Here is a 20,813-nt window from a genome sequence, read left to right as displayed (position 1 = left end):
TCGTTCCATGTTCTAAATGTTTTTATAGACTGAACCTCGAAGTGATCTGATATTATGAAAATGTCTTAGCATGGTTGACTAGCTATGCTGTGAATTGGTGAACTATTACAAAGGCCATTTTTGCGGTCCAGTAACAGAAACGGTTGATTGTTTGGTCGATCATTTCTGCTACCTTGTCTATCTGCAGTATCGAAATTGACGGTTAGATTGAGCATGTCACCTATCAATTCATGCGCTTTTGCGCCAAACATTCGTACAACTTTTTAATTGGATAGCACCATACAGTATAAATGCTACAAGTTTAAAAAACTATTGCGTTAGGTGCATATTCTTAAACGTACCCATTGAGGTGGTGAAATTTGCTTTACTTTGTATATCATTACCCAATAGAAATCAGTTTCTTTACATATAAATTCACTTTTTCAGATTAATCGTTATGTTATTCTGACTCGAACTACTGATAACAGCTTACATTTCTACATGATTATTTGTCGGACACATTTTTGACATTATTTCTATTTTCTAGCCTAAGCGGAAGGAGCGAGTAGCTTCTAACGATGCGAGAAACAGTGCCTGAGATTTTATCCGTCTCAAGTCGCTTTCGAACGTTATTCTGTCTCACCGTAAGAAGTTTCTTCATTAAATAGGTACGATTAGCGTGAAGTTCGATCGATGTCGCAGACCGCTACTCTAGTACGGATCGCCGGCTGTACAAACTTTTACATCGACTTACTTGATCTAAGCTTACGTATTTTACTAGCATTTTTTTTGGGAGTCATTCAGTGTTGCATGAAATAATATCGAATACCACACGGAATACACGCAACTTTGTCCTCGTTTTCGGATCGAAGCAATTGATCGGATTTTTTTTCCAGTGCCTGACATTTGTCCACAGATGGTTTTGCGTTGCTGCTATTAGTCGTGCATGGTACGATTCAAAAAATACTCCTGGATCCTTATGTATAGCATCAAACATTTCTAAAATTGTTCATATGTCGACCCCTGACTAAAATTTGCCGCAGGAATTTTCCTTGTTTCATAACCTGCTACACTGGTGATGTCACTATTTGGCGAGATCTAATTCTTAAATAGTTGAATGTATACCTCACGCCAGCGAAACGATTTTAGGTATTCTCCGATTTTAGTTGTTTCGATATACAGCGTCTCTTGAAGGGTGAGAAGAACATTTTATATTCTAATTCCGGCATACAAAGGTAGTTTTGTCTGCATGTTATCCTCAACCAGCAGATCTGTCGAAATATGCCGGAAACAAAATCGCTATCTACTTTATTACACTTTAGATATGCTACTGCACGATTTCCGCTTAGAATTAGTTATTCTTTTAACATCCACCTAGACCTACTTTGCAGATACTTTACGATTGTGAGAGAATCACAATTTTATCCTTAAATAGGAAACATGTAAAAAGTCTGATTTTTTTCAAGAATGCAAATTTGTGCCTGTTTTATTGAATTTCCTAAAGTGAGCAATTGTTCAATATAGACCACTCAGTTCTCTCTTTTCATATGTTGCTGACTAGCTTTTTAGGTCAGGCTTTAAGCTTAAATATTATCTTGTTGACCTGAGCGAAATCCCATGCTCATGCAAAAATCTCTAAAACACGAAGGTCACGGCATTTTTCAGAGTTCGTTCTCGAACGCACTTTTCTCGTTCATTTACAAAGATTTTTTTGTAACGCTTTATTTAACTAAAGGATGTGTTATGCTTGATTGGTAACCGCGAATTTTTTACCGAACAAAGATGAGCTTCCACTTGTAGTAACGAATCCCATTTACTACGTATTCGCCGCCATTCTCTGTGACCTTCTGCCACCCTTCAACTAATCTGTTCGTTCTTTTTTCTTAGAAATGTTCAAATCAGACTTTAAAGAAATCGTTCGGTTAGTTTTTGAGACCCTCCTTATTGACGAACGTATCGGTACCAATGTTTTGTGTACGAATGCCTGTAAGGGGCAGTCACCGCTGGTGTGAAATGACTAGGAAATATGGCGGATGCAAGAGAATCTCCCACTCGTCATCGCAGGGCGGCTTCAATGATCTGCGTTATGCGTAATAGCGGATTTTCGTACATTTGATATGATTAAGCCATGTCGGAATTCTTGTCAACCACTTCTATTGTGTTTTTAAGCATTTACCATTATGTCATGGTCTTACCATACGTCCTTCTAAGATAATAAGCGTTGGTGTGGTAAAGGACACAAAGCATTTGAAAAAAATCATACGCATTCCTACTACCGTTCATTTTTATCTAAATGAAAATGATCTTTCTTTTGTATTCAGTTGAGGTTTGCATTGAATACACACAGTACCTATTTGCTAAATGAACCCAAGGAATAGCTTTACTTTTAAAAACGTTACAGACTCCTCTATTAGAAGACGCAGTTTCTATTTAGTATATTAAAGTAATGTGATCGAAGTATGAAATGGTTTAAAAATAATTAAAAAAAAAAAAGCTTGCAAAGCGTTGTGACATAATGGTATTATAGATGGAGTCGTAAATGTAGTATTATGTCCATTGACAGTTACGCGCGCCTTTATGATTTATCAGAAGAGCATCAGAAATATTAAGAATTCATATCACCTTTAACAAAGCATTGCTAGCTTTGTCACATGCTGTCAGACAAGTAGAATTATTCCTTTTCACAGATTTCTGAATAAAAATTAACGAACAATGGACTGTAGGGTATGGTTACAGCATTATCCAGCCTGATACGTACTCCCAATAAGAAAAAGTGTCGCTAACAAAATTAATGTATTCACTTTTCGTATTTACTTTAAGGAATACGATACGTAAATAGAAAGCCGATAAACCTTGTGAAAGATCAGTGTCTGACACCGATGTTATTTTAAAGTAGATTTTTTGGAAATGATTATGCTGGTATGGTTTTACCTAATTCATTTTCAGAAGACAATGTCATAATGTCAAAGAAATATATTATTATAAGGTACCAAACCTTAAGTTATAGTAACATCCCAGAAACAGAATCAATGTACTAATTGGCACATAACATTTGGATCCTCATTCATTATATTTAACTATTTGCTAACGCAGAAAAATCTAAACAAAGAACAAAATTTTTATGGTGACGTTTCAGGAACACAATACGTTCAGCAAAACGTAAAATTCTGGTGAAGTGATTATAGTAATCTTCACTTAGTCCAACATCCAGTTTCTTAATATAAAAAGATATAAATGTTCTTAGGCCTTGGTGACGTCCGAGATGTACGATCAATAGGTTCACCGATCACACCAATCGCGACGCTCATTAAAACCCATGGAAAGCGACCCAGTTTACGTGCATTGCAGAAATATCGTCAATTTATCAACACTAAAAAACTCCGTATCACGTTGTACGATTGTTGTACCAAAAGGCAACGTTTGACAAGCGAGACAAGTCTAGAATTAGCTGAGCTTTTTAGGGAACATATTAGATAAAGAAACTGAAAAAGGTACCGGATGATGTGCAACAAAGTGATAACTGCTTCCATATTTAAAAAAATACGAATATTTCCGTTAGTGTTATCTCTCTCAAGAGAGGAACTTTTAGTGATAATTCTATACTACGGCATAGTAATGCGGCATGTATGGTAGCTTTATGAATACACATTGTTATTGTATTACTATTAATTATTTATTAATTAGTTAGATCGAAATTAAAGTTTAGGACATTTGTAGTATTAAGTCGCAGAACGTAGGCGCTTTTTTACGTTCTCTCACTCCCTTTGTTAAAAGGCATTTATATTCCATAAAGCCATTTGCAGCCACGCGTCTGAGCAAAACACCCTTTAGATCTAGGTTTCTCAGTGTGTTTAAATATATATATGTATATATATATATAATTGTATGCATTATTATGTGGCATGTGTTGTTGCGCTAGAGGTGTCTTTTCGAAGGTATCACCCTTCCACATTTTCATCTCTTTGTTCTGTTGCCTCATAAATCGACCCAGGCTATTTTCATTTTATTAATGGTGTCCCGGTTCCTTTCATTCACACGTATGAATTTAGCACACGTTTATCATTACCACTCTGCCTACTGCTCATATTTGTATCGCATATTATATTTATGCACTGTCGGTTGCACATGTTCATTTGCTTTTTCACATTATCCCGAATGACTGTCACTTGCCTGACTAACACTTGGCCCCTAGTAGTTATCTTCCATAGAAGACTGTGGGCGTGGAAAGCTCAACTCCATCATCCCCATTTTAAAACTGTTTATAAACCCATAAATAAACATCTCGTACGGTTTACCTTTTTTCATAACGTATCTTAGGATTATCTCGTGCTTTCTTTTATCACTTGCTGCTCTCAAGCATCAGTTCCTCCGCTGTCGACTAGCACTAGCACACCTATTTTAATAATAATCATATTAATATGTTTATGTAAACCCTACCCTCTTTAGCTGTCTCTCCGCGCCTGCCTCAAAAACTCGGCGCGACGATGAATCGAGTTTCCGCTACCAAGAAAACCCTTGCAGAAATTACGCATCTAGCTCGCTTCTCGTTGTCTCTCCGTTATATGGAAGAAGTAATGCTTTCCATACTGTTGTTGTTGTTTTTCACCTTAACTAGCTCGACAAAAAAAAAGTTTGATTTCAAACAAAAAGCGTCCACTAGGCGTACACGGCTGGCAGGCTCTAGTAAACACAAGCTATTTAATGGATTTGTGTCATACCAAAGTTCTCACACGTTAGCATCTCGTCTTCTTGACCGATAAGTTTTGCAGAAATCGATTCCAATCTCCTGCTAATGGCGGAAAGCTTTAGACACTTTTCTTTTTTCACTATTTAAATGTCGCTTTGTGGTGTTCGCTCGCGTGTACTTCCGCTGAATGCTAAATTGATGATAACTTGTTGGCGGCATAGCGGTGGATCTAGCTGCATTGTATTTTTTTATTTAGTTAACGGCGTTCTTACTGCGTTGCGGTCTAGAATGTGTGTGCGTTTCGGCAGACTCCGCATCCGAGAGCATATTCTTCACCCGTTGGAGGATGTTTCACGTGAAGCGGACATTCGTCGCCTTCCAACTGTTTTAGCTTCGGACCTGAAATATACCAGAAGTAACCAAACGAAAAAATGAATCAGGTTTTAGAAAATCACTTTATTAAATAAGTTGCCTATTTTGTCCCCATCATCACGGTAAAGGCAAGTTAATCTAGTTAGTCGTACCTTAACGAGTGGTGGAAACTTTTTACAAAATGCGCGGCTTGCATATGAGATTAACTATATTAGAGAAGTGAACTGTTAGTGTGCATGTTCTCAAGAAACTCATGTTTACAAGTCTGTAACATAACGAGTTGTTTTCTTGGGAAATAAAGAGAAACGCCAAAAATATGCAAAAAAGTTAAACGGCTAAATAAATGAACTTTCTACAGGAATGCTGTTAACTCTTATCCGCATATAATAATTTTCAAATCGTTATCTTTAATGTCTGTTAATATTGATTTGTGTATATACTTCATGGAAAAGCATCCCAGCATAAGCTTTACTATTATACGCATCATTAATTTATGTGCAACTGTCACTTACCGTAAACCGTTTATAAGCGATTTCCTAAACATATAACATTTCTAAACATTTCTAAAGTTTTACAGTGTCAAAACAAACCTGCAGGGCAGTGGGGCAGTTGAATTTTGGGCACGTTGGTGACACGCTGGAAGTCTTCGTGGCACGGATTGCAAAAATGTGTCGTGCCAAAGCAGAAAAATACGGCTACCGAGCAGCAGTAGCGGCATTTGTACTCGAGGAAGTCTGCACCGTGTTTGGGGCACATCTGCGCCGATGAAACATCGGAACAGGCGCCGCACACCAATTCACGAGCGTCATATCCGTCGTCGCCGCCACCGCCGGCGCCTCCTGCCTCCAGCTCGCAGCGCACTTCACCACCGAAATAGGCCTTACAAGAAAAAAGAGCAAAGCTTACATCAAAGCGGCCATATTTATCTATTTGGACCTTTTAAAAGCTAACTTGATGGCGTCCTCGATTAGCTGATTATCGTACATATGAGTCTGGCGGGCAGCAGCGAGTAGGGAGAGTTATTGATTTTAAGGTGCTAACAAGGGATCTCGTTAAGTATTAAACTTGAAACTTGAAAGTTTGGTCTGAACCATATATTTTCTTAATTGGGAAAAACATGTTTCAGATGGTTGCTCGCAATGAAAGTTCGTTTTAGTCTTACCCTGTCCTTTTTACTAATAAGGGAGACCAACGCGTACCCCCTAAATTGAGTAATCTAATATAAATCGAAAAAGACTCGTCGTTGCTGTACCCATTTTAGTAAATAATAAACATAAATGTTCTTTAAAAACATATTAGTAATCTACAATAATACACGGACATTCATTAATTATCTGTACTTTTTGAAGGGCAATACCTTTTGTACCACAATACGAGTACTATAACTGTTGTGCAAATATTTTGTGCTTCTCTTTCGCTAAAAGCACATCTGATGCACTATTTAAAGCAGATTCAATCAATTTTTCTCTCTAAGTAACCCATCAAAGATTGTGATCAAATATAACTTCTTATTCCAAACGCATTCCTGTGAAATACTCTCAAACGCTTTCATCTGACCAAATATATTCATGTGAACTACTTCCAACATTATTCTAGAAGCTGGTCTTTTTATTTAACCTGCTCATCTATTTAAAGATGTTGCAGGCTATTTACCGAAATGTTATGCAATCTGTATGTATGGCTTTCTATACATACTAGAATATTTATTGCGGACAATGCCAAAGATGAGATTAAATCTTTTCACGGCTCAAGGTGTATAAGTATACGCAGTAACTCCGTGGGACGACGATACCTTACTATGTAACACCTATAAAACTTCCTAAGCACATTTAAGTACTATTTGATGTAAATTGCAGTTTATCTCAAAATTACAACTCGGCAGCGCTAAAACTCACACAAACTAATGATATGATAGTTAGTTGTTATCTAATTAACTGACCTTTTTGCATTTGTAGCAAACATAGTATGCATATCGCTCCATGGCGTAGGAGACCCGCTCGTGTTGGGAGAGCGTCTTGTTGGCCTGCAGACCCTCGTATTCAAGACGCATCAGAGCTTTTCGTCGGACGTCCTCACGCAACTCCCACACGGGCTGGAGCAGCGCACGGAGCAGTGTGTGCTCGATAGGAGCCTAAAAAAGCATTGTCTGAATACATTAGCATTTTCCCATTGATCGTCTCTCTACCCAAAACGTTTTGTAATTCCATTGACCTCTTCTGTTCTATATACCTTTTTTAGTTGTATTGATTTTATCTATTCTATTCACTTTTTAATTCTAGCGACTCTAGTTCTATAACTCGATCGTCTAATCTTCAGCGAAGTTCCCTATTGTTAGTTAACTTCAATGCAATAAAATTTCATTCACAAAACAATAATATTAATAAGATGCGATTACTTTACATTTAACTTTTACGTTAGTTACAATTTTAATAGGCAACTCGAAAGAATCATACGACTCCTCTTTCAAAATCTCTCTTCGGACAAAGTTTCCAGTCATGGTTCTTACAGTTCAGCGTCGTAGCTAACAATTGGAGAATCAGCAATTAGCCAACCATATCCATTTTTCACGGAAAACCTATCTTGAAAAACAGGGGTGTTATGAAGAGGATTCAGTCCACAGAACGCACCTTCTAATAGTCGGTGATAACCGTATTCAATCATATTAATGATTTTCGGTATTTTATCGATTTTAGCTACCAGCTATTTAAAAAGCGCGCAGCAAAAGTCTCTATTAACGCCAACAATGTTTCTTGCAGAATTCCCTCAGTTTGCGACAGGGTCAAAGTGAATCTTCATACTGTGGGCAACTGTTGCAGATGTAATTCTCACCTTGCAAATTGGGCAAAGCGCAAAGTTGAATGTGATGCGAGGTCCTGGCCAACGGCGATCAATAACATCTTCAGTGCACTGCCGGTGGAAAATGTGACCGCACTTTAACATGATCACGGGAGCGCAGCAAAGCGCCTCTGAGAAACAGATCATGCACATGTCATCTGCGTCCTGGCGAAGTTCTTTTCGCTGAAATATTGAAATAATACCTCGCTCTATGTCAGTCTTACGATACGTCTTTATATATGCACATATATTTTTCTTAAATTCTTTATTTACGTAAATGCTAGTGTAAGTTAACATGGTACTTATACACAAAATTCAATACGGGTTACAAATCCTCACGAATTTCTCTACGAGTAGTTACGGAAAATTCATTAGCTTGGTCTGTTCATCATTCAGTGGACCAGCTAAAGGTGGATAAAAAGAAATCTATATTACTTTTTTAAGTTTACTGATATATATGTACATGTGTTGATGAAGGAACAAGTTTTTGCTGCAAACCGTAATATTTGGAATCCCGAGACAATAGAATCTTTAGCACTATAGCGTTAGTGAGATCTTCGTAATGACAGTGAAAATAATCAACTTTTCTCTAATTTTGTATTCCGTTTCGTACCTGGCATCCATGAAGACAGGGCAAACAGTTCTCCTCATTTAGAACACCCGCGCAGAAGTGGCCACAGGGATGAAGTTTCGTGCAGGCCCGCCGTGCGTTCTGGATACATTCAGGACTTGAGCATGCTCCAAGAGCTCCGAGAGCCGAGTTCGTCGATGACGTTAGGGGCGCTTTACAAAAGCGGCACGAACCCACTGCGGCGTTTCCACCAACGGCACTTTGCTCCCGGAATTCTACCATCGCTTTCAGTGTGTTGGAATCAGCTAACGCGATTAGCCAAAACAATTTCGTCCGGCCACACCCTGCTCAAAGATCATCAAAATTTAATTCAAGAAGTCCCGCATAACGTTTGCACCGGACTCATTCTTAGCTGGACTTGTTTAGAAAGGAAACTCATATAAAAAGTGTGACACAGGGGTCCCATCTGGATTTCGACATTCTTTTTTGGTGATGCCATATTTCAGTTTATTACTACGTTAGACGATTTTGTGTCCCCATAATTACTAACTGAGAAGTCCGAGAATTTTATCGCTTAATCTGCACTCAATACTTTGTAAAAAGCAAAGCCTGAAAGAAATTGAATAGATTAGGCGGATGCGCCATGATTGAAACTTGTTTACCAAAATAGCCTTTTTCTAAACCACCTAACACATCAATTTCACGATGCACAAAAACAGATCATACACACTAACAAAAATCTGTCCTTTTTTGCCATTTTAATTCATCTTCCTTCCCCGTCCGAATCCATAACCACGTTGATATTTCTTTCCTCAATTCAATTTCAATTTTTTTCAATTTTAGACGGAAGCTGATTATACACTATGAATATATAACAAGCAATTACCATCCGGATTTGGCAAAACTATGTCGCACTTCGTGTGTACGTCAGATTTGTTCTTGACAGTACAGCAAAGACTTCTTTCTCGCAGTCAGCTTTTCTCTTGCAACCAAACGCTAGACAACTCGATCGCATTCGGGCCAAAACTCGAAACCCACGAATAATTCACTCAAGGGGCTCGTTTAACCAGCATTTTTGGGCCTAGCCGACTTAATATGCGAGGAGTCTTGTTTTAGACTTAGTACTCGTTTTTGCTTGCTGGTCGTTTCATATTATATCTTTAGACAAACTACTCTTCCAAAAGGAAGAAGCACCCCGGTCATTTTTGGAGAGGCGATATCCAAAGAACACGGACGCTAAGTGGTGGTGTGATGGTGCCGATTGGAGTAATCCCCAGTACCTGTCGCCTTTTACCGAACCTCGAACAACGATGCTGAAGAGATCGGCTTTCTGAAACAGTCTTTCTATCACTGCGTGGTATCCAACGGCCAGTCACGACAACATTAGCTAGCTAACTTCGCTGAGTTGGGATCGTACACACGACTTTTATCGGGTATTGGAGGGAGCTGCAAGAAAATTTTATTATAAGATCCCTTTTTTGCTTGCTGCATTGACGCGCCTAATATCGTCTCCAAGCGAGATCTTTGATTGATATTCATAGCCACTGCCCCTATCACGAAGGGTTCTCTGTTGCAGAGTTGCCTTCAAAGGAAACAGCAGAGAAGCTACTAGCATTGGCTTTAAACTAATCTTTTTCTTTTTTTAATCTTTAATCTAATTTTTAATCCTTAATATCATTTTAGCCGAAGTAAAAAGCATAAAATTTTGCATAAATTTTAGAAGAGTTTCTAATAATTGGAAAAACGTAACTCTATGATAAGCTTGTGTATAGAAATAAGGAAGTAGGACGCATAATAAATAGCATAAAAAAAAATAAAAATAATCACAATTAAAGCACTGAACTTAGTGCTTGCTTTTGGTAACGAGTAAGAAATCTGACCCCGCCTACCCGTCGCTACTTAACTGTATTAGTATGCAGAACTTCTTTAACTATACAAGCAAACATATGTTCAATATATTTCTACGACAAAAGATAAGTGTATGCACTGGAGGAAAGCACCTTTTGAAAGGATCGAAAGATTTTGAACACAATGGCATCATATAAGAAGTTACGCTACGAAGACGAGACGTAGTTGTCTAAGCTTCTTAAAAGGAAAATGCGTTTGTATATATGAAATCAGAACTTCTACTGCCGAAGTATCATGCTCCGTACCGATATCTATATTCTACATCTAAGAACGTCTAAAAATCTAACCATTATTTGGAAACAATTGCAAGGTGATTTTATAACTGTTTTCATCTTTGCATTAAATCCCTCTTCTCCAAATATTCGATTAAAATACGATGAATTGAGGGATAAAGGTAACTACCAGGTATTTTATAAACCGACTAATTGTTAACGTTATATTGCGCTTAAATTTTACTTTAGCAGATATTTCCGATGGTTTATTCTGGCCACAGTGACATTTTTCCGGTGAGCTCGATTTCATATTGAGGTGAAATTTTCGACCCAGTCTTAGTTTTCTTATATTTCTTTCGACATTTTCATGTCTTAAACTCAACCTTACTTTTATTTCCTGTGCATACAAAAGTTTGTAAATGTATGTCAAGTGTATTGAGACTTGCCTTCATGTAAGTCGACCTTGATGGCGTCCTCCTCTTCCTTAAACACTTGCCGCGAATGATGCCGGGTTCGGCGGTGATTCAAATGAAGGTATCGATCGCACTCACAGCACAGATTCCCGCAGTCACTACATTGGATAATAGCCGTTGTTTCGCCATCATCATGGTTATCACATAATGGTTTTTCTTGTTGTGAATCTGTAGTACACAGCAAATAAAGCATCCAAGCGTTATGGCTTAATTTCAGTCGAAATTCCACTCTTTACGGATCCCCCTAACTTGACATCATCACAGTTATGATCGTTGTCCCCTAAAACTGCGCGTGCCTATTATCCATTAATGAAATGCTTTCAAAAGATCATCGTCGTCTGATATCCTAAGGTAGATTGAAACAAAAATCTCCTTAACTTACCTTTACGATTCCATTGGCCCGATGAGAGCCGTTCTACATGTTCCTTATCGAGGACGCAGAGCGAAGCAAGACATAACCACAATGTGGGTATCTTAATACACTCTTGCGGGTTGGCCCGAAAGCGTTTGTCTAGTCTCGTCAAGTGAATGATATTCTCAGCAATTGCGCTTTTGGCAACGCAAGCCCAGCTCTCTGTCAGTAAACCTGCGCACATATCCCTGATTAGCTGTATTATGACCTGGGCATGTTTTCTAGTTGAGCAACCACGCAGCCACCAGCGATTGCCTACATTGTCCTTTGGATGGATAGCCGTCGCCAGACTGACCGCTGATGATGCTTGTCTTTTTAATCCCTGATCCATAGGCCCAGATGTAACAGGCCCCATATGAGAGGGGCCACCAGAGCCTTTTGTCTTAATCTGTACTGTAATTGCCTTGGCAATGCATGCTAGCAGAACATCTAAAATGCCCGGCCGATGCAAATCGAGCGGTTCCGGCTGCTCCTCTTCCCCACCAAGGCCGATGATTGAGTAGTCCTCCGTGGGTAAACTGGGCACCTGAAGGATCGAAGCTAGCACTTGTGGGGAAACCTCGGGGAGGACTCGCCGCAGCAAGGATGTCACCTGCCGCTGTACTCGCGCTGATCCCGTATGGAGCAATGAAAACAAATCTCGTAGAAGCCCAGCCTGCTGGGCTAGATATGCGCGGCCGACAGAGGAGCCAGAAAGAGCTAGCACCATCGATAACATTTCGAAACAGTATGCGTCCGACTGTGGGACCAGTTGGGATGCCGAGCTGCTTGACAGGGACAGCTCCCAGTCATCACGTACTCGTTGTGTCTCTTTTTTGATCGTAGCTACGATATGTGCGCACACCTGTCGTTGCAGCTGAGTAAGATTGCTGCGACTAAACAGTATGCCAACCATATGCTCTTTGAGATCAGTGCTGCCGTCCGTTGACGACGATGTGGTTGCCCCTCCAGAGATCAACTTTCCAAATACTTGTGACGTTAAAATACGGAACACCTTGAGTGTTTCCGCCTCGCAGTTTCCGTGCTGAATTACTTCGGGCGTTGTTATTCCTATAAGACAAACGTATCGCAAATGTTAGGCAACAATGAGAGGGTAGTTTTGATGTTCAGTTGTATTAATACGTTAATATTTCAAATTATACTTATAGATATGGAGAAAAAGTCTATTAGAATAAAAGCGCACAGTATAATTCGTACAAAGGTCAGGTATGTTTATTTGCAGTGGATGCCTTCAAAAGCACTACTTCAGGTACAAGATCAAGGTTTATAGGTGGCCAACAAAGAAAAAAGATAAATTCTATATGGAGCTCACCTTTGCTATCAGGTATAGGACCTGGCTTGTCGAGAACCTTTAATTGTCGAATCCTCAACGATTGATCAAGACCTTTAAGTTCGACACGAACAACTCGAGCACCGGCTGCATTTTTCCCCGATGTTTCGACGCCCACCCAACCGGCAAAAGTGTTGCTTACTTCTTCAGTTCGCACGATCGTTAGAGAAGACTCGTCACCAACCTAGAACGAATGGCATATTGCGGTTTAATTAGCGGAACACCCGTACAGATCATCCAGACAGCTGTTTGAAGTCCCTATCCGTTTAGCTTCAAATTCACTGCTCTACTAACCTTGAAACTGACATGTCCGACCCTATTTTGGACGTCCCTCGTGTTATCGATATGGATAGCCACATAATGTGCGTCATCACTACCGAGCGCTTTGACCTGTATAAATTTGGTTTTATTGCGGTCCTCGTCCGATGACTCCCAGAAAGTTTCAGTCGAACCGTCCACAAGCGAATTGACCATCGCCTGCCTTGAAGATGTGGTTACTTCATACTGGGAGGTGATATCTCTCAGAAGTTGAATAGAAACACCTCGAGAATCATCTTGACTCTGCGAACAAACTCAAAGCACACAATTATTAGAGCAGAGGACGTTAGCTTTCTGGACAACTCGTCTCACTACAATGAAATCGTTTATACTAGCTTTTAGCTGCTAAAAATAATCAGGTAATCTAAGCACTTTTGCATTGTAGTTTATGCTATTAAACAACTGAACTTATATCCAGAAATTAGCTAATTTTCAGCAAAGCAACAATAAAACACAGAAAATAGACCTCAGAAGTAGTACCAAGTACATGATTAAACAAACAATAATTTGGAAAGGCGACGTCCGGAGACTACTCGTAGCTACCGTGCGAAAGCACTGTCATTAAAACGAATCCTTTACAATTGCAATATCAATATTCGTGCAATATGATACAAATTGACGAACTGATTTGTTTAACAAGACTAACCCGTTGATTAGCCGTGGGCTGTTCTTCCGCGTGGCTAAGAATCTTCGAAATGTTAGAGAAAACTTGTGACGAGTGAAGGAACAGATGATCTTGAGGGGAAAACCGGAAGCACCAGCAACGAACCGCCATTTGTTGCAGGGGCGACGGTGTTCGCAGATGCGCCATCAAAAGAGAAATGGACTCGAGGAAATTGTGGAATGCCGTCTGCAGAGGCAGAGCAGTTTGCTGGCTGACTGCTGCTCGATCAGTGCATATTTTATGTAGAAAAGGAAAAAGATTGAAGATTCAACGTCCTTAGAAAATGAGTAGAAAATACTTACGAAGGTCATAAAGCCTCGTATTTTCATATTTCATATATGCATATATTTTCAACTATGTATATAACCGAAGGTGGACCGAACGACACATGATTGTACGCTAACTTGACAACACGGCTATCAACATAAGTTTCGCCCCATGAAGTCGTTCTAATTTGTAATTGCTTTTTTCGTCGGTCCATAGAACTCAAGTAAGCCTCAAGAATACTTGTACATATGCCACTATTGTTGACGTATATTCGAGAATTTGAGTACGATCGAGTACAAGCATGATGGGACTACAGGAAAACGTTTAATGAACCAATTACAAAACTAGCAAGAGGAATGCTTTCAACTATGGTAATGTAACATCTCTGCATCTACCAAAGGCGAGACTCTCCAGCGGATGATCGCAGAGACAGACTCCTTCGTCTTCCTTATCCTTGCTGTCGCCACGCTCTTTTTCTTTGTCCCTGTCCCGGTCCTGTCCACGGTTGGCGGCCTGTCCTAATAACCCCGCTGCCGGTTTCACTACAGTTGATCCTGCAGCAGCTGCACCATGAATGTCCTGCATTTGCAAGACACCCGGACCAATCGGGCCACTACTTGCGCCTACGAAATGCTGCTGGCCTGCTTGTCCAGGCGCCGCAGCTTGGACGACTGCAGCAGACGCCGCCGCAGCCATAGAGGACGCGGAGGGTCCACCAGCGCCTCCGTTAAGAGAATTACTGATACTGCTAGTGGCAGCCCCGCCGCTAGCACAAGGACCGTTATTTGTGCTTAATGAACTAACAAAGCACCATAGAATATCGTGCAGGCATGTTGCTTGTGATACGTTGTGCAGTAGCCAGCGAAGAGCCTGGAGTGCATATACACGGCACGTTAGGCGGCGAACAGCCTCGATCATAATTGATCGAACAGTATCAAGGTCGGCATTGAAGATCGTGACAAACTGGACTATTGGCAGGATTCTTGAGGACTCAGTAGCAAGGGCAGCAAGACGTGACTCGGCATTGAGTAGGGTTAGCGGGGGACCTGAATCTGGTGAGGGCCGGTTCCGTCGCCAGTCAGAAATCGATATTGATACAGAACGATGAAAGGTTCGCGGTCCCAAAGGGGTGGAGGCAGCAGATGGATTGTTTGCCGTTACAACCGGTGGCATTGAATGACGCGCACGCTCCGTCGACAACAGTTCGGCTACAGCGCCCTGTGATAGGTAGTCTAAACAAGATGAAGTGGCAACAACAGAAATAATAAATATAGTTAGTTTACTAAGCTGTTCCTGTATTTCGTGTAGGTGTAAAATATACATTCTTAGAATGTATATTTATATATAGAATGTATCCTTAGAATGAAGTATCCTAAAAATTTATTCTCTTATCTTCGACCACGAGTGAGCAAAGATCTTATACCTTATAAGTACGAGTACTTAGCTGATTACTCTGTCCATTCTCGACCTAGGACGCTGTGGGCAAACTCAATTAATATTCGATAGTTATATAGCCCTTTTACAGCGAAAATAAAAATCGTCACTGTCGCCTTAAATAGTATTAATGCTCGTTGTCTAAAGAACTAGGGTAGATATTTACCGTGGGCGAACTGTTCGATGAGCTGCTGACTGTCCGTCCGATCTGCTCTCGCCTGTTCTTCATCAACTCCCCCCAACGACCCCAGTGAAGCGAATTCAAACTCGTTTTCAACACTGAATGGATGCTTAGTAGCACTGGAAGTTGTTCCGCTGTTATTGCTTGCAGTACCGGGTGAGCCGTCCTCTGTTGGAGCGCATCCAACTTTTGTGTTGGAAACGGTTACATTTGGCGTCCCCTTTGATGTATCACAGTTATCCCATGGACTAGATAGACTTAAGACAAACAAAGCGTTCTGCAAATGAGAACCAATGTATACACAAACACACATTAGTGTGAATCTCTATGGTAAATCGCTGTTGATCAAAGTCCTACTGTACCGGAATACATGGTCATGTGTCCGATTATGCCGAAATATAGGTTGTGTTTAAGTGCGGAAATCCTTTTCTAAAATGAACGAATCCAAATTATAGAAAGACATTTGCCTTTAATCATATGCACTATTTAACGAATGCATATGCAGTCAGTGTAAACAACAGTAAAGCATGCGATATCATTTACTAGCATCTATCTGCCTGTAATATCGTTGACCGTTTATTCATTTTTATGCGTTCAGCTCACCTGCATGACAACTTTTTGCTTCTCGGAAGAATCAATGGGGGAGAGAATTTCTCTTCCAAGACCCTTACCACTGTGGACCCCACCGGCGCAATGGCTGAGCAAAGTGTTTTGACTCTGCCGTCTCTTCGCGTCATTTGCCTTGTATCGAGCCCGGCAGGCTTCGCATAACAGATACCAACATGAGGTTTCAGTTCCCCCATCTCCGCAGTTACCGCTCCAGGCTGGAATGTTTTTTGTTTAGTGATTAACAATCGTGGGAAAATGTGTCCGTTACAAATATGAATATATGGACTCTAGTAAGCTTTCTTAATTGGTAACATATAACGTTAAAGAAACGCGCGTTTAGCGTGAGTCCAACAAATATCGGAAGCTAGATTCTTGAGAACGTCTGCACACGTCTATGTTTGTAAGTGAACAAGAGCGTGCTGAATAGCGATGCAAGGATCTTAGTGGTACGTGCATACAAGAACATAAAAATGTACTTTGAGTTATAGTTACATACCTCCACAGTAGTTCCCAATGCTGTTGTATCCTTTTCCCCCGGACGGACCTCCACAGCCGGGGTGCGCAGCTTTCATGTGCTGCGTAACAGAGGGATGGGCAGTAATATCGCACATGTCGCAACTACCAGCGAGAGAGACGGTGCCTCCGCTGGACTCTCCTGTACGGCCACAGACGCCGTTGGAAGGCAGACCGTCTCCAATAATAGAAGATGCCATTGATGAGGCTGCGACTGCTGCGTTGCCGAACATGTTTGGAGCCGTCGATACCAACAATCGGCTTTTATTCCCTGAACGTCGTCGGCGATCTAAATGGCCCATTGTAGGGGAATGCACGTATTAAATAACTGCGCTTAGATCATTTGCTGTGTATATTCGAAACTCTTATGCCCATAAATGTGCTTCTCTATGCTTCATAAATTGTCATAAAAGTGATGCTCTTCGATTTTGCTAGCCAGTCGCTCGTCGAAATTTCTGCCACTTCAATTTCAGGTTCACAATCTGTTTCAATTCATTAATGCAAATTTTATGGTTCTACAATACCCTTGTGGTATATATCCGATGGCGATGCTCCAAAATCTTTAATATCTGACGACGATTTCGAGTTGAAAACCAACATACAGTTGGATAGAACGTTATTCCATAACGTCCGTAGATGAGTAGTACAAGGGTCTTGAGATGCCTTGGCCTGTAATATATTTTCAGTCCACGCTCTGAACTTTAGCTTTTGAAATCGATTATTATGGTTGGCGTTTATCATATTAACATACAATTAACCATACCTAAAATTTTCTAACAACTCTAAACATGGACTTGTCATGATGAGAGCCCCAAAGTTATTTTGGCACTTCTGTTAGGATAACAATCTCTAAACTGTAACTTGGCCAAATAATCATCCTTTAGAGGACTGAATTGAGCAATAAAAATTGCAATAGTTGTTAGTGCTTTTTTTCGTGGTGCACTGCGCGTTGGACTCGTAAATGTTAAGCCCAGAATCACTTATTTCAACGCCTTTTTCTATTACGACAATTCTGCACGATATTACATTGTCATACTTATCTACTTTCCGTGCAACTTACGTCTATTGACACCGTGTGGTTGGACTTGCTGTTGACAGTTATGTAAGAAGTAACACGAATCGCCTCAGGTGTCAAGCCCTCATACCATAAAACTGCGGCAAAAACAGCTCTCACAGCTTGCGCCACAGATGGCGCCAAGGCTTCGATAGGGCTGATCCTTTTAGAGGTACTTCGTACGGCTGTTGCTACCGTGATTGATGAATTACTACTGCTTGGCGCTGACGACGTCGACGATCGATTTGGACTCGTTGATGGAGTGCGCTGGATTGCCAGCGGTGCCAGACCCAGATCCTCCTGAAGACATTTGGCCAGTTGCGGTGATACAGGCTGCGGCGTGCGATGCCCCGCGGTAGCCGGTTGTTCGGAAAACATTTTAGCAGCACGCGGCGAGCTTGCTCTTCGTCTCGGGGTTGGCGACGTCTTTGGGGGCGTCGCCGGTGGCGTGGCACCATTCCCATTGGCCCGACTCTCTCCTATTGCTTTTACGAGCTCTTTAACAGACACCCCTTGCAACTCAGCTGGAGGATCTCTAGCTTTCACTTCAGCGATGTGGTCTTCGTTATTCTTGAGCCAGCGCTGCAGCACTGTCTTTGAGTGATCGTCGGGAGTGTGATTTTGTGATAATGCAATTGATGATGCTGGAGGCTGTGGTGTCGTCTGGGGCGCCCGTGCTCCCGGCTCCGACTGTTCATGTCCGCCACCCATCTCGCTAACGGTGTTTAACGTATGCAACGACGTCGACGGGGTAGACGATAGACTGCCGAATACAAACGGGCTTACCGAGCCCGATGAGCAAGCGTCATGATCCGAAGTTCCAGAGCCAAAGGTGAAGAAGCCCTGTGACGTGGCTGAAAAGTCAAATCCTTTACTATTGTTTGCGGAATTCTTTTCAGCGCGGGTTGTCGTTGTCGTTTCCTCGGTCTCACTGGGCGCCTCATCTGAACCCTCACCTTCTAACACCAGAAACGTGCAGCCTCCCCCCCCAAGAGCCGTACTCTGGGCGAGTGTCCACGCCTCACCGTCGGCCGTGGCACAGTAATGCTGCATTGAGTCCCTGGACAATCTCAGCCATAGGCCGTCGGCATTTACGAGATCCTCGACAACAGTCACGTAATTCCCTAAGACAAGCATACCGATTGGATTACCAGAACGCACGGATGCCCTCGATCGAATATTGTGCCCAGACGAACCGCTTTTTATCACCTGGTAGGTACCTGGTCCTCGACGCACAAATTGCTCCCTGACACTCTCTTGGCCCCCGTTTATCCCATTGATGTGGTGGTGATGGTGATTCTTGCCGTCCTCGGCGCTACTTTTGTCTTCAGCAGGGATGAGTAAAGTTTTGCCGAGGTGGTTATGGTACTGCATGCACCACGCCTCATGTGCCTGAGAGGGTGACAGCCGTCGGCAGTGCTGCTGCGCAGACTCAGGTGTCAAACGAAGCCAAAGACCATCATCATTTTCTACCTGAAATTCGAATAAAATGCAGACAAATAACATCATAAACCCTGCATGATGAGCTTGTCGAAAAGCAACAATTTCTTCTGGACGAATAGTTAACTGCAAGAAGCTAATTAATTGAGCCTATTTAGTAATAAGTTAAGCACGAATAAAATCTATTCAGAGAAATGATAGCTATTAATAGAAAGGGGCTCGCGTACATAGAAAAATACATACCGCATCGATGAACGTGATGTATCCTCCAGGAGGTACAGTTCCGATCTGTCTTCCCTGAAGCGTTGGAGCGCTTCTGACACGGAGGCCTTGCGAATCCTTAGTGTTGAACTTTCTGACTTTAGATAATGATGACGAAGTTTGGAGTTTGTTACGAACTTGAGGGGCCGGCTGTGACAACGTCGCCCCTTGGGGTAATTCTCGAACCTCAATTACTGGATCACTTTCAATAGGCCCTCGAACCGGATAGCCATCGACAAGCGCTTTGAGCTCATAACGTCCTACGTACGATGGGGTCCAGTGTGCTGTAAACACATCTCCGACTTGACTCACCATTAAACTCTCCGTAGCCTGACGTTTTAACGGTGACATCAAACGCAGCTCTTCGAACGAGTACCTCTCATACGCCTTCATTATAGTAATGGCGTGATAAATAAACTTGTCTTTAATCGTGGCCTCGTAGGGTACATCAGTTGGTGGGAGCAGTCCACCGAGGGCAGAATCACCCTTATAGCGTACCGGAGGTCCTATGGTGGCCGTTACACAGCTAAGCTGAACGGCAAAGATCTCGACTTTTAGATTTGGAACGGTACATAGTTTAGAATACTGATCTTTGACGATAACGGTTACAGACGACGTTATTCCTCGTTGAAGTTCTTCCCTGTTATACAGCAGCTCACATTTGAGGGGGTCAACGAATGATTCAGGTTGGAGATACCTGTTTATTCATCCGACATAAAGAGTATATTATTATTATTACTAGAACCAATTATTAAATAATACGAAAAGCACTACTTTATTTTTCTGACGTGTCATTTACTATATGTTTTGTCTTAAAGATCCTTTTTGCACCGAACGAATGTACTGTAAAAACTTGTAAGGTTTTTTGTTTGAGTTTTAATACTTACATAGCTAATTTGGCTCCGGATGATGCGGGTTTAGTGGAAATAAATTCTTTTAAAAAAGCTTTTTCTAAACAATCCGCTTCGATAGGCACAGTGCTCGTAAGGGCTTCTTCAATCGTAGGACACCTTTGCAGAGGTAAACCTCTGCCAAGGACATGAGGAAATATTCGAAACAACTCTACGTCCACTGAATCAAATTTGACGCCACCGTGCACGAACACTGGTTCGGGACAGAGCAACGTAGAGCAACACTCCCCCGCGAGATAGGCCAGCTCCTTCTCCAGGTGCGCGAGGCTGTTTGGCAGAACTGCCGAACTACCGTGACCCACTACCTGGCATCTAAAATGAAAAAATAGTCTTATTACTAGGATCAGTAAAAAAAAAAACGTTAGTTGTTACTAGTGATTGC

General features: G+C 41.4%; 1 protein-coding gene across 1 annotated transcript in view; it reads right to left on the bottom strand.

The window, feature by feature from the left end:
- Positions 1-1,431: 1,431 nt before the first annotated feature.
- hiw (MYC binding protein highwire) overlaps positions 1,432-20,813 on the bottom strand; it is a 37,504-nt gene continuing 18,122 nt past the window's right edge. The window contains exons 29-46 of the mRNA XM_022837123.2: positions 20,408-20,743; positions 19,503-20,217; positions 17,826-19,292; positions 17,290-17,434; positions 16,749-17,054; positions 16,247-16,467; positions 15,629-15,920; positions 14,424-15,260; positions 13,744-13,979; positions 13,074-13,340; positions 12,762-12,963; positions 11,420-12,499; positions 11,011-11,205; positions 8,487-8,788; positions 7,868-8,056; positions 6,978-7,169; positions 5,629-5,917; positions 1,432-5,065 (exon numbers count right to left, since the gene is read on the bottom strand). Of these exons, the coding sequence (XP_022692858.1) occupies positions 4,950-5,065; positions 5,629-5,917; positions 6,978-7,169; positions 7,868-8,056; positions 8,487-8,788; positions 11,011-11,205; positions 11,420-12,499; positions 12,762-12,963; positions 13,074-13,340; positions 13,744-13,979; positions 14,424-15,260; positions 15,629-15,920; positions 16,247-16,467; positions 16,749-17,054; positions 17,290-17,434; positions 17,826-19,292; positions 19,503-20,217; positions 20,408-20,743 (7,387 nt within the window). The 3' untranslated portion in view covers positions 1,432-4,949. The remainder of the gene's footprint in view (positions 5,066-5,628; positions 5,918-6,977; positions 7,170-7,867; positions 8,057-8,486; positions 8,789-11,010; positions 11,206-11,419; positions 12,500-12,761; positions 12,964-13,073; positions 13,341-13,743; positions 13,980-14,423; positions 15,261-15,628; positions 15,921-16,246; positions 16,468-16,748; positions 17,055-17,289; positions 17,435-17,825; positions 19,293-19,502; positions 20,218-20,407; positions 20,744-20,813) is intronic.

This window comes from Varroa jacobsoni, unplaced genomic scaffold (assembly GCF_002532875.2).
Source record: "Varroa jacobsoni isolate VJ856 unplaced genomic scaffold, vjacob_1.0 scaffold_693, whole genome shotgun sequence".
Classification (NCBI taxonomy): domain Eukaryota; kingdom Metazoa; phylum Arthropoda; class Arachnida; order Mesostigmata; family Varroidae; genus Varroa; species Varroa jacobsoni.
This window is presented reverse-complemented; position numbering and strand designations above follow the sequence as displayed.